We start from the raw sequence: 14,343 nt of genomic DNA, 5'->3' as shown, positions 1-14,343 counted from the left end.
GGTCACAAAAAGGCTTCAAATTTGGGGTCTTGGCCATGTTTGGACCAAGATGGTGGAGAAGACAAAACCTCTTCAAACTTGGGGTCTCCATGGTTGGACCAAGGTGGTGGAGAAGACAAAAACCCCTTAGAAGTCGAGGTCACCACATTTGGACCAAGCTCCCAAAACCGCTTGGAATTTGGGGTCTCCACCACGTTTGGACCAACTCCCAAAACCTTTGAGTTTGGGGTTTTGGCCATGTTTGGACCAAGGTCCCAAAACCTCTTGGAGCTCGGGGTCACCATGGTTGGACCAAGGTGGTGGAGAAGACAAAAACCCCTTGGAAGTCGAGGTCACCACAGTTGGACCAAGGTCACAAAAAGGCTTCGAATTTGGGGTCTCCACCATGTTTGGACCAAGCTCCCAAAACCTTTGAGTTTGGGGTCTCGGCCATGTTTGGACCAAGGTCATGGAGAAGACAAAAGCGCTTGGAGCTCGGGGTCACCATGGATGGACCAAGATGGTGGAGAAGACAAAAACCCCTTGGAAGTTGAGGTCACCAGGGATGGACCAAGGTCACAAAAAGGCTCCGAATTTGGGGTCTCAGCCACGTTTGGACCAAGATGGTGAAGACAAAACCGCTTGGAATTTGGGGTCTTGGCCATATTTGGACCAAGATGGTGGAGAAGACAAAAGCGCTTGGAGCTCGGGGTCACCATGGATGGACCAAGATGGTGGAGAAGACAAAACCCCTTGGAGCTCGGGGTCACCAGAGTTGGACCAAGGTCCCAAAAAGGCTTCGAATTTGGGGTCTCAGCCACTTTTGGACCAAGATGGTGGAGACAAAACTGCTTTGAAGTTGGGGTCTCGGCCATGTTTGGACCAAGATGGTGGAGAAGACAAAACCTCTTCAAACTTGGGGTCTCCATCGTTGGACCAAGATGGTGGAGAAGACAAAAACCCCTTGGAAGTCGAGGTCACCACAGTTGGACCAAGGTCACAAAAAGGCTTCGAATTTGGGGTCTCGGCCACTTTTGGACCAAGATGGTGAAGACAAAACCGCTTGGAATTTGGGGTCTCCACCATGTTTGGACCAAGATGGTGGAGAAGACAAAACCCCTTGGAGCTCGGGGTCACCATGGATGGACCAAGATGGAGGAGAAGACAAAAACCCTTTGGAATTTGGGGTCACCAGAGTTGGACCAAGGTCACAAAAAGGCTCCGAATTTGGGGTCTCGGCCACGTTTGGACCAAGGTCCCAAAACCTTTGAGTTTGGGGTCTCGGCCATGTTTGGACCAAGGTGGTGGAGAAGACAAAAGCGCTTGGAGCTCAGGGTCACCATGGATGGACCAAGATGGTGGAGAAGACAAAACCCCTTGGAATTTGGGGTCACCAGGGTTGGACCAAGGTCACAAAACCGCTTGGAATTTGGGGTCTCCACCACGTTTGGACCAAGGTCCCAAAACCTTTGAGTTTGGGGTCTCCACCATGTTTGGACCAAGATGGTGGAGAAGACAAAAGCGCTTGGAGCTCGGGGTCACCATGGATGGACCAAGGTGGTGGAGAAGACAAAAACCGCTTGGAATTTGGGGTCACCAGGGTTGGACCAAGCTCCCAAAACCGCTTGGAATTTGGGGTCTCCACCATGTTTGGACCAAGGTGGTGGAGACAAAACCGCTTTGAAGTTGGGGTCTCAGCCACTTTTGGACCAAGTTCATGGAGAAGACAAAACCGCTTCAAACTCGGGGTCACCATGGATGGACCAAGATGGTGGAGAAGACAAAACCCCTTGGAAGTCGAGGTCACCACGTTTGGACCAAGCTCCCAAAACCGCTTGGAATTTGGGGTCTCCACCATGGATGGACCAAGCTTCCAAAACCTTTGAGTTTGGGGTCTCCACCATTTTTGGACCAAGGTCCCAAAACCTTTGAGTTTGGGGTCTCCACCATGTTCGGACCAAGATGGTGGAGAAGACAAAACCCCTTGGACCTCGGGGTCACCATGGTTGGACCAAGATGGTGGAGAAGACAAAAACCCCTTGGAATTTGGGGTCACCAGGGTTGGACCAAGGTCCCAAAACCGCTTGGAATTTGGGGTCTCCACCATGGATGGACCAAGATGGTGAAGACAAAACCGCTTGGAATTTGGGGTCTCGGCCACGTTTGGACCAAGATGGTGAAGACAAAACCGCTTGGAATTTGGGGTCTCGGCCATGTTTGGACCAAGATGGTGGAGAAGATAAAACCCCTTGGAGCTCGGGGTCTCCATGGATGGATCAAGATGGTGGAGAAGACAAAAACCCCTTGGAATTTGGGGTCACCAGAGTTGGACCAAGGTCACAAAACGGCTCCGAATTTGGGGTCTCGGCCACGTTTGGACCAAGATGGTGAAGACAAAACCGCTTGGAATTTGGGGTCTCCACCATGTTTGGACCAAGATGGTGGAGAAGACAAAACCCCTTGGAATTTGGGGTCTCCATGGTTGGACCAAGATGGTGGAGAAGACAAAAACCCCTTGGAATTTGGGGTCATCACATTTGGACCAAGGTCACAAAAAGGCTTCAAATTTGGGGTCTCCACCATGTTTGGACCAAGATGGTGAAGACAAAACTGCTTGGAATTTGGGGTCTCCACCACGTTTGGACCAAGGTGGTGGAGAAGACAAAACCCCTTGGAGCTCGAGGTCACCATGGTTGGACCAAGGTGGTGGAGAAGACAAAAACCCTTGGAATTTGGGGTCATCACATTTGGACCAAGGTCACAAAAAGGCTTCAAATTTGGAGTCTCCACCATGTTTGGACCAAGGTGGTGAAGACAAAACCGCTTGGAATTTGGGGTCTCTACCATGTTTGGACCAAGATGGTGGAGAAGACAAAACCTCTTCAAACTTGGGGTCACCATGGTTGGACCAAGATGGTGGAGAAGACAAAACCCCCTTGGAATTTGGGGTCACCATGGTTGGACCAAGGTCACAAAAAGGCTTCGAATTTGGGGTCTCGGCCACATTTGGACCAAGATGGTGAAGACAAAACCGCTTGGAATTTGGGGTCTTGGCCAGGTTTGGACCAAGATGGTGGAGAAGACAAAACCCCTTGGAATTTGGGGTCACCATGGATGGACCAAGATGGTGGAGAAGACAAAAACCCCTTGGAATTTGGGGTCACCATGGTTGGACCAAGCTCCCAAAACCGCTTGGAATTTGGGGTCTCGGCCACATTTGGACCAAGGTGGTGAAGACAAAACCGCTTCGAATTTGGGGTCTCGGCCATGTTTGGACCAAGATGGTGGAGAAGACAAAACCACTTTGAACTTGGGGTCACCATGGTTGGACCAAGATGGTGGAGAAGACAAAAACCCCTTGGAATTTGGGGTCACCATGGTTGGACCAAGGTCCCAAAAAGGCTTCAAATTTGGGGTCTCCACCATGTTTGGACCAAGGTCCCAAAACCTTTGAGTTTGGGGTCTCCACCAAGTTTGGACCAAGATGGTGGAGAAGACAAAACCCCTTGGAGCTCGGGGTCACCATGGATGGACCAAGGTGGTGGAGAAGACAAAAAGCCCTTGGAAGTCGAGGTCACCACGTTTGGACCAAGCTCCCAAAACCGCTTGGAATTTGGGGTCTCGGCCACGTTTGGACCAAGGTCCCAAAACCTTTGAGTTTGGGGTCTCCACCAAGTTTGGACCAAGATGGTGGAGAAGACAAAACCACTTTGAACTTGGGGTCACCATGGATGGACCAAGATGGAGGAGAAGACAAAAACCCCTTGGAACTTGGGGTCACCATGGTTGGACCAAGGTCACAAAAAGGCTTCAAATTTGGGGTCTCGGCCACTTTTGGACCAAGATGGTGGAGACAAAACCGCTTGGACCTTGAGGTCTCCACCATGGTTGGACCAAGGTCCCAAAGCCGCCGCCATTTTCTTCCTTTTTCAGGCCCCAATTTTCCCCAATTTTCCCCCATTTTAATCCAAATTTTTCCCCATTATTTTCCCCATATTTCCCCCATTTTAATCCCATTTTTCTCCCATTTTCCCCCCATTTTAATCCCAATTTTCCCCCATTTTTCCCCCGATTTTCTCCAAATTTTTTCCCCATATTTCCCCCATATTTCCCCCATTTCTCCACCGATTTTCACCATTTTTTTTTTGCCCAAATCCCCAAATTTTCCCCTATTTTTTCCCCCCCTTTCCCGTTACCTAGATCTTGACCTAGTAATGGATTTGATCTCCTTCTTCTCCTCTTCCAGCTTCTTCTCCTCGGCGCCCTTGGGCTCCTGCAGGTTCTCGTCGGCCTCGTCGTCCGATTTGATCTCGGAGCTGCCCGAGGACGCGCTGTGGCCCTGGAGGCCTCCAGGAATTCCTAAAAAAATCCCAAATTTTGGGAAAAAAATTATTTGGGAACGTGGTCCAAATTTTCCCCAATTTTTCCAATTTTTTCCGATTTTTTTCCGTTTTTTTTCCGATTTTTTTTGCAATTTTTTCCCATTTTTTTCAAATTTTTTCTTAATTTTTTTCCATTTTTTTCTCCTTTTTTCACAATTTTTAACCAATTTTTTCTCAAATTTTTTCCTTTTTTCCCATTTTTTACCAATTTTTTCTCAATTTTTTTCCTTTTTTTTTCCATTTTGTACCAAATTTTCCTCATTTTTCCCCCATTTTTTCCAAAATTTTCGCAATTTTTTCCAATTTTTTCACAATTTTTTTCCATTTTTTACCAATTTTTTCCCAATTTTCCCCCAATTTTGCCCCCTTTTTCCCCCATTTTTACCAATTTTTTTCACAAGTTTTTCCAATTTTTTTCTCCTTTTTTCTCAATTTTTTACCATTTTTTTATCAAATTTTCCCAATTTTTCCCCAATTTTCCCCTTTTTTTCCCAATTTTTCCCCAATTTTTTCTCCATTTTTTCCAAATTTCCCCCCAATTTTCCCCCATTTCCTCCCCCAATTTTCCTCCATTTTCCCCCCATATTTCCCCCAATTTTCTCCGAATTTTCCCCCCATTTTCATCCAAATTTTCCCCCATATTTTCCCCATTTTTTCCCCAATTTTCCCCCAATTTTCCCCCATTTTTCCCTCATTTCTCCCCATATTTCCCCCAATTTTCTCCAAATTTTCCTCAATTTTCCCCCAATTTTCCCCAATTATTTCCCCCATTTTAATCCAAATTTTTTCCCATTTTTTGCCCAATTTTCTCCAAATTTTTTCCCCCATTTCCCCCATTTTTCCCCAATTTTCCCCCATTTTTCCCCAATTTCCCCCCCATTTACTCCCCCATTTTTCCCCAATTTTTCCCCCATTTTTCCCCCCATTTTTTCCCCATTTTAATCCAAATTCTACCCTGATTTTTCCCCAATTTTCCCCCAATTTCCCCCCATTATTTCCCCCATTTTAATCCAATTTTTTCCCATTTTTTGCCCGATTTTCTCCAAATTTTTTCCCCAATTTCCCCCAATTTTTCCCCAATTTTTCCCCAATTTTCCCCCCATTTTTCCCCAATTTTTCCCCATTTTTTCCCCATTTCCCCCCATTTTTCCCCAATTTTCCCCCATTTTAATCCAAATTTTTTCCCATTTTTTGCCTGATTTTCCCCAATTTTCCCCCAATTTTCCCCCATTTTCCCCCCAATTTTTCCCCAATTTCCCCCCATTTTTCCCCAATAATTCCCATTTTTTCCCCTCCCTACCCCTGTAGTGCTCCTGGCTGGGGTTGATCTCTGGTTTTTCCCATTTTCCCCCATTTTCCCCAATTTCCCCAATTTTCCCCCCAATTTTCCTCCTTTTTTTTTCCAATTTTTTTCTCCATTTTTTTCCCATTTTCACTCCATTTTCCCCTATTTTTTCCCCAATTTTTTCCAATGTTTTCCCCAATTTTTCACCAATTTTTTTCCCATTTTTTCCCCCATTTTTTCCCCAATTTTCCCCCATTTTTCCCCCAATTTTCCCCCAATTTTTCCCATTTTTCCCCCATTTTTTCCCCAATTTCCCCCAATTTTTCCCCAATTTTCCCCATTTTTTCCCCATTTTAATCCAAATTTTACCCTGATTTTTCCCCAATTTCCCCCCAATTTTCCCCTTTTCCCCCATTATTTCCCCCAGTTTAATCCCATTTTCTTCCATTTTTCCCCCTTTATTTTCCCCAATTTTCCCTCATTTTTCCCCCATATTTCCCCCAATTTTCTCCAAATTTTCCCCCCATTTTAATCCAAATTTTCCCCCATATTTCCCCCATTTTAATCCAAATTTTCCCCCATTTTTTCCCCAATTTTCCCCCAATTTTTCCCCAATTTTTCCCCCATATTTCCCCCAATTTTCTCCAAATTTTCCCCCTATTATTTTCCCCATCTTAATCCCATTTTCTTCCATTTTCCCCCCATTTCCCCCCAATTTCCCCCCATTTTTTTCCCCAATTTTCCCCCAATTTTCCCCCCATTTTCCCCCCAAATTTTCCCCAATTTCCCCCCATTTCCCCCCCAATTTTCCCCCATTTTTCTTCCATTTCCCCCATTTTTTCACCAATTTTCCCCCATTTTCCCCCCAATTTTCCCCCAAATTTTTCCCCCATTTCCCCCCAATTTCCCCCCAATTTTCCCCCAAATTTTTCCCCAATTTTCCCCCAATTTTCCCAATTTTCCCTCATTTTCCCCCCAATTTTCTCCATATTTCCCCCATTTCCCCCCAATTTCCCCCCCATTTTCCCCCAAAATTTCCCCAATTTTTCCCCAATTTCCCCCCATATTTTTCCCCAAATTTTTCCCCATTTTTCCCCCAATTTTCCCCATTTTGCCCCCATTTTTTCCCCATTTTAATCCAAATTTTACCCTGATTTTTCCCCAATTTTCCCAATTTCCCCCCATTATTTCCCCCATTTTAATCTAATTTTTTTCCCATTTTTTGCCTGATTTTCTCCAAATTTTTCCCCAATTTTCCCCCCAATTTCCCCCCATTTTCCCCCCATTTTTCCCCAATAATTCCCATTTTTCCCCTCCCTACCCCTGTAGTGCTCCTGGCTGGGGTTGATCTCCGGTGACGTCGCCGATGGCACCGGCAGCGTCGCCACGGGCACCGCGTTGGCCACCAAGGAGCTGCGGATGCCGACGCCGTCGTCGCGGTGAGCGCCCACCTGAGGCAAAAAATCCCAAAATTCCAATTTTCCATGTTTCCCATTTTATTCCCATTTTTTTCCCCATTTTTTTCCCATTTTTCCCCAATTTTTTCCCATTTTTTTCGATTTTTTTTCGATTTTTTTTCGATTTTTTTTGATTTTTTTTCGATTTTTTTTTGAATTTTTTTCGATTTTTTTTCAAATTTTTTCCCAATTTTTCTCCATTTTTTTCCCCATATTTTACCCATTTTATTCCCAATTTTTCCCAATTTTTCTCCATTTTAGCCCCAATTTTTCCCCATTTTTCCCCCACGGGCACCGCGTTGGCCACCAAGGAGCTGCGGATGCCGACGCCGTCGTCGCGGTGAGCGCCCACCTGAGGCAAAAAATACCAAAATTCCACATCCCAAAGCCCAAAATCTTAACTTGGCCAAGTTTCCCCAATTTTTTCCCAATTTTTTCCCAATTTTTTCCGATTTTTTTTCGATTTTTTTTCGATTTTTTTTCGAATTTTTCTTATTTATTTTGAATTTTTTACCATTTTTTTACCATTTTTTTACCATTTTTTTCCCAAATTTTTCCCCAATTTTCCCCCAATTTTCCCCTAATTATTCCCAATTTTTCCCAATTTTTTACCATTTTCCCCAATTTTTTCTCCATTTTTTCCCCATATTTTTCCCCCATTTTCTCCCAATTTTCCCATTTTTTTCCCAATTTTTTTCCCATTTTTTCCCAATTTTTTCGAATTTTTTCCCAAATTTTTCCCAATTTTTTTCGATTTTTTTTCCCAATTTTTTTCGATTTTTTCCCAATTTTTTTCGAATTTTTTGGCAATTTTCCTCCAATTTTTTCTCCATTTTTTCTCCATTTTATCCCCATTTTTTCCCAATTTTTCCTCCATTTTCCCCCATATTTTTCCCCATTTTCTCCCAATTTTTTCCCAATTTTCCCCCAATTTTTCTCCATTTTATCCCAAATTTTTTCCCAATTTTCCTCAATTTTTTCCTAATTTTTCCCATTTTTTCCCGAATTTTTCTCCATTTTTCCCCATTTTCTCCCAATTTTTTCCCAATTTTTCTCGAATTTTTCGCCATTTTTGCCCCAATTTTTTCCCAATTTTTCCCCATTTTTCCCCATTTTTCCCCCACGGGCACCGCGTTGGCCACCAAGGAGCTGCGGATGCCGACGCCGTCGTCGCGGTGAGCGCCCACCTGAGGCAAAAAATACCAAAATTCCACATCCCAAATCCCAAAATCCCAAGTTTCCAAGTTTCCCCTTTTTTTCCCAATTTTTTCCCAATTTTCCCCAATTTTTTTCGATTTTTTTTCAATTTTTTTTGAATTTTTTTCGATTTTTTTTGAATTTTTTTCGATTTTTTTTCGATTTTTTGGCAATTTTTTTTAAATTTTTTTCAAATTTTTCCCCCAAATTTTTCCCCAATTTTCCCCTAATTTTCCCCAAATTTTTCTCCCAATTTTCCCCTAATTATTCCAAATTTTTCCCAATTTTTCCCATTTTTTCCCAATTTTTCCCCATTTTTTCCTAAATTTTTCTCCAATTTTTCCCAATTTTTTCCCCAATTTTTTCCCATTTTCTCACAATTTTTCCCCCAATTTTCCCGTATTTTTTCCCAAATTTTTCCCAATTTTTTTCGATTTTTTTCCCATTTTTTTCCAATTTTTCCCCAATTTTTTCTCCATTTTCCCCCATATTTTTCCCCATTTTCTCCCAATTTTTTCCCAATTTTTCTCGAATTTTTCTCCATTTTAGCCCCAATTTTTTCCTAATTTTATCCCAAATTTCCCCAATTTTTCCCCATTTCTTCCCCATTTTATTCCCATTTTTCCCCAATTTTTCCCCAATTTTTCCCAATTTTTTCCCCAATTTTTTCCCATTTTCGCCCATTTTTTCCCAATTTTCCCGAATTTTTTCCCAATTTTTACCAATTTTTTCCGAATTTTTTCCCCAATTTTTTCTCCATTTTTTCCCCAATTTTTCCCAATTTTTCTCCATTTTTCCTCATATTTTTCCCCATTTTCTCCCAATTTTTTCCCAATTTTTCTCAAATTTTTCCCAATTTTCCTCCATTTTAGCCCCAATTTTTTCCCAATTTTTTCGATTTTTTTTCCCAATTTTTTCCTAATTTTTTCCCAATTTTTCTTGAATTTTTCCCAAATTTTCCCCAATTTTTCCCCAATTTTTCTCCAATTTTTCCCCATTTTTCCCCCACGGGCACCGCGTTGGCCACCAAGGAGCTGCGGATGCCGACGCCGTCATCGCGGTGAGCGCCCACCTGAGGCAAAAAATACCAAAATTCCACATCCCAAATCCCAAAATTTTAACTTTGCCAAGTTTCCCCTTTTTTTCCCATTTTTTCCCAATTTTTTTGCGATTTTTTTCGAATTTTTTTCGATTTTTTTTGAATTTTTTTCGATTTTTTTTCGAATTTTTTCCCAATTTTTTCCCATTTTTTCCCCATTTTTTCCTAAATTTTTCTCCAATTTTTCTCCAATTTTTCCCAAATTTTTCTCCCAATTTTCCCCTAATTATTCCCAATTTTTCACCATTTTCCCCAATTTTTTCTCCATTTTTTCCCCATATTTTTCCCCCATTTTCTCCCTATTTTCCCATTTTTTTCCCAATTTTTTTCCCATTTTTTCCCAATTTTCCCGAATTTTTTCCCAAATTTTTCCCAATTTTTTTCGATTTTTTCCCAATTTTTTTCGAATTTTCTCCCAATTTTTTTCCATTTTATCCCTAATTTTCCCCAATTTTTTACCAATTTTTTCCCAATTTTTTCCCATTTTTTTCCCATTTTTTTCTTAATTTTTCTACAATTTTTCCCAATTTTTTCCGAATTTTTTTTATTTTTTTCCCAATTTTTTACCATTTTCTCCAATTTTTTCTCCATTTTTTCCCCATATTTTCCCCAATTTTCCCCCAATTTTTCTCCATTTTATCTCCTAATTATTCCCAATTTTCCCCCAATTTTTTCCCAATTTTTCTCCATTTTTTTCCCCATATTTTACCCATTTTATTCCCAATTTTTCCCCAATTTTTTCCCAATTTTTTCCCCAATTTTTTCCCAATTTTTCCCCATTTTTCCCCCACGGGCACCGCGTTGGCCACCAAGGAGCTGCGGATGCCGACGCCGTCGTCGCGGTGAGCGCCCACCTGTGGTCAAAATATCCCAAAATTCCACATCCCAAAGCCCAAAATCCCAATTTTCCAAAGTTCCCCCAATTTTTCCCAATTTTTTCCCAATTTTTCCCAATTTTTTTCGGTTTTTTTTCGATTTTTTTTCGATTTTTTTTCGATTTTTTTTCAATTTTTTTTCAATTTTTTTACCAATTTTTTCCCATTTTTTTCCCCTAATTTTTCCCCAATTTTCCCCCAATTTTTCTCCAATTTTTTCCCAATTTTTCTCCAGTTTTTCCCATTTTTTCCCAATTTTTTACCATTTTTTTCCCATTTTTTCCCAATTTTTCTCCAATTTTTCCCAATTTTCCCCCAATTTTTCTCCATTTTATCCCCAATTTTTCCCAATTTTTTTCAAATTTTTCCCAATTTTTTTTCAAATTTTCTCCCAATTTTTCCCCAATTTTTCTCCAATTTTTTCCCAATTTTTCCCAAATTTTCCCCCAATTTTCCCCTAATTATTCCCAATTTTTCCCGAAGTTTTCTCCAATTTTCCCAATTTTTTCCCCAATTTTTTACCATTTTCACCCAATTTTTTCCAAATTTTTTTCGATTTTTTTCTCAATTTTTTTCGAATTTTTTGGCAATTTTTTCCCAATTTTTTCGAATTTTTTCCCAAATTTTTCTCCATATTTTCCCCATTTTATTCCCATTTTTCCCCAATTTTTTCTTATATTTTCCCAAATTTTTCTCCAATTTTTCCCCAATTTTTTCTCCAATTTTTCCCCAATTTTTCCCATTTTTTTCCCAATTTTTTTTTCGAATTTTTTCCCATTTTTTACCCAAATTTTCCTCCAATTTTTCCTCAATTTTTCCCCATTTTTCCCAATTTTTTTTCCAATTTTTCTCGAATTTTTCCCAATTTTCCTCCATTTTAGCCCTAATTTTTTCCCAATTTTTTCCCATTTTTTCTCCATTTTCTCCCAATTTTTCCCAATTTTTCTCCATTTTAGCCCAAATTTTTTCCCAATTTTTTTCGAATTTTTCCCCAATTTTTCTCAATTTTTCCCAAATTTTTCTCCAATTTTTTCCCAATTTTTCCCCAATTTTTTCCCAATTTTTCCCCATTTTCCCCCACGGGCACCGCGTTGGCCACCAAGGAGCTGCGGATGCCGACGCCGTCGTCGCGGTGAGCGCCCACCTGAGGCAAAAAATACCAAAATTCCAATTTTCCCATTTCCCCCAATTTTTCCCAATTTTTTCCCCTTTTTTCCCCAATTTTTTGCGATTTTTTTCGATTTTTTTTCGATTTTTTTCGATTTTTTTTCGAATTTTTTTCGATTTTTTTTCAAATTTTTTACCAATTTTTTCCCATTTTTTTCCCCTAATTTTTCCCCAATTTTCCCCTAATTTTCCCCCAATTTTTCCCAATTTTTCCCAATTTTTTACCATTTTTTACCAATTTTCCCCCAATTTTTCTCCAATTTTTTCCCAATTTTTCCCTTTTTTTTCCCAATTTTTTACCATTTTTTTCCCATTTTTTCCTAAATTTTTCTCCAATTTTTCCCCAATTTTTTCCCATTTTCGCCCAATTTTTCCCCCAATTTTCCCAAATTTTTTCCCAAATTTTTCCCAATTTTTTCGATTTTTTTCCCAATTTTTTTCGAATTTTTTTCCAATTTTTTTCGAATTTTTTGGCAATTTTCCCCAAATTTATCTCCATTTTTCCCCCATATTTTCACCCCTTTTTCTCCCAATTTTCCTCCATTTTATTCCAATTTTCCCCCCATTTTATTCCCATTTTTTTCCCAATTTTTTCGAATTTTTCCCATTTTTTCCCAAATTTTTCCCCAATATTTCCCAAATTTTTCTCCATTTTATCCCAAATTTCCCCCATTTTATTCCCAATTTTCCCCCCATTTTATCCCAAATTTTCCCCATTTTATTCCCATTTTTCCTCATATTTTCCCCAATTTTCCCCCAATTTTTTACCATTTTATCCCCAATTTTTCTCCCAATTTTTCCCAATTTTTTCGAATTTTTTCCCAATTTTTTTCCCAATTTTTACCAATTTTTTCCCATCTTTTCCCATTTTGTCCCAATTTTTTTCGAATTTTTTTCCAATTTTTCCCCAATTTTTTCTCCATTTTTCCCCATATTTTTCCCCATTTTCTCCCAATTTTTTCCCAATTTTTCTCGAATTTTTCCCAATTTTTCTCCATTTTATCCCAAATTTTTCTCCAATTTTTCCCCAATTTTCCCCAATTTTTTACCAATTTTTTCCCAATTTTTCCCCATATTTTCCCCCAATTTTTCCCCATTTTCTCCCAATTTTTTCCCCATTTTCTCCCAATTTTTTCCCAATTTTTCTCGAATTTTTCTCCATTTTTCTCCATTTTAGCCCCAATTTTTTCCCAATTTTTTCCCAATTTTTACCAATTTTTTCCCATTTTTTCCCATTTTTCTCCATATTTTCCCAAATTTTTCTCCATATTTTCCCCATTTTATTCCCATTTTTTCCCAATTTTTCCCCAATTTTTTCCCATTTTTTCCCAAATTTTTCTCCAATTTTCCCCAATTTTCCCCTAATTTTCCCCAAATTTTTCTCCCAATTTTCCCCTAATTATTCCCAATTTTTCCCCAAATTTTCCCCCATATTCCCCCCATTTTATCCCAATTTTTCCTCATATTCCCCCCATATCCTCCTCCTCCTCCTCCTCCTGCAGCTCCTCCTCCTCCCTGCTGGAGCTGGGATGGAGCTGGAGCTGGGATGGAGCTGGGATGGAGCTGGGGCTGGGATGGAGCTGGAGCTGGGGCTGGGCTGGAGCTGGGATGGAGCTGAGCCTGAGCCTGGAGCTGGGATGGAGCTGGGATGGAGCTGGGGCTGGGATGGAGCTGGGATGGAGCTGAGCCTGAGCCTGGAGCTGGAGCTGGGATGGAGCTGGGATGGAGCTGGGGCTGGGATGGAGCTGAGCCTGAGTCTGGAGCTGGGATGGAGCTGGGGCTGGGGCTCCTCCTCCTGCAGCTCCTCCTCCTTCAGCTCCTCCTGCAGCTCCTCCTGCGGCTCCTCCTCCTCCTCTTCCTCCTCCTCCTCCTCTTCCTCCTCCTCTTCCTCCTCCTCTTCCTCCTCCTCCTCCTCCTCCTCCTCCTCCTCCTCCTCCTCCTCCTCCTCCATCTCCGCCCACCACCCCAAATTCCCCATTTATCCCCCCACCATCAACGCGTGCCGATGTCCCAGAATTCCTCCTCCTCCTCCTCCTCCTCCTCCTCCTCCTGCAGCTCCTCCTGGGGCTGGGATGGAGCTGGGATGGAGCTGAGATGGAGCTGAGATGGAGCTGGAGCTGGGGCTGGGATGGAGCTGGGGATGGAGCTGGGATGGAGCTGGGGCTGGGATGGAGCTGGGATGGAGCTGGGGCTGGGATGGAGCTGAGCCTGAGCCTGGAGATGGAGCTGGGATGGAGCTGAGCCTGAGCCTGGAGATGGAGCTGGGATGGAGCTGGAGCTGGAGCTGGGGCTGGGATGGAGCTGGGGCTGGGATGGAGCTGGGGCTGAGGCTCCTCCTCCTTCAGCTCCTCCTGCAGCTCCTCCTCCTCTTCCTCCTCCTCCTCTTCCTCCTCCTCCTCCTCCTCTTCCTCCTCCTCCTCCTCCATCTCCGCCCACCACCCCAAATTCCCCCTTTATCCCCCCACCATCAACGCGTGCCGATGTCCCAGAATTCCTCCTCCTCCTCCTCCTCCTCCTCCTCCTCCTCCTCCTCCTCCTCCTCCTCCTGCAGCTCCGCCTCCTCCTCCTCCTCCATATCCGCCCACCAGCCCGGCCATGGCGGCCCCGTTGTGGCCCAGGACCCCGTGGATGTCGCCCAAGGCGGCGCCGGCACCCACGGCGTGGTTGCGCAGGACGTGGATGGCGTCGTCCAAGCGCTCCAGGCGATCCTCGATGCGGCTCTGAGGGGAAAATGGGAATTTTATGGGATTTTAATGGGGTTTTGTTAAAATTTTTGTGGGGTTTTTATGGGGTTTGAATGGGGTTTGAATGGGATTTTTTTGGGGATTTTTTTCGGAATTTTTTGAGGATTTTTTGGCGATTTTTTGATATTTTAATGGGATTTTAATGGGATTTTTTGACG

General features: G+C 42.1%; 1 protein-coding gene across 1 annotated transcript in view; it reads right to left on the bottom strand.

The window, feature by feature from the left end:
- LOC143693243 (transcription factor 4-like) overlaps nucleotides 1-14,343 on the bottom strand; it is a 36,049-nt gene that overhangs the window by 7,693 nt on the left and 14,013 nt on the right. Inside the window, exons 5-8 of the mRNA XM_077173247.1 lie at nucleotides 13,999-14,161; nucleotides 13,907-13,941; nucleotides 6,968-7,097; nucleotides 4,176-4,338 (exon numbers count right to left, since the gene is read on the bottom strand). Coding sequence (XP_077029362.1) covers nucleotides 4,176-4,338; nucleotides 6,968-7,097; nucleotides 13,907-13,941; nucleotides 13,999-14,161 — 491 coding nt within the window. The remainder of the gene's footprint in view (nucleotides 1-4,175; nucleotides 4,339-6,967; nucleotides 7,098-13,906; nucleotides 13,942-13,998; nucleotides 14,162-14,343) is intronic.

This window comes from Agelaius phoeniceus, unplaced genomic scaffold (assembly GCF_051311805.1).
Source record: "Agelaius phoeniceus isolate bAgePho1 unplaced genomic scaffold, bAgePho1.hap1 Scaffold_462, whole genome shotgun sequence".
NCBI lineage: Eukaryota > Metazoa > Chordata > Aves > Passeriformes > Icteridae > Agelaius > Agelaius phoeniceus.
Note: the sequence above shows the minus strand (reverse complement) of the source record. Positions and strands in the feature narration are given on the sequence as shown.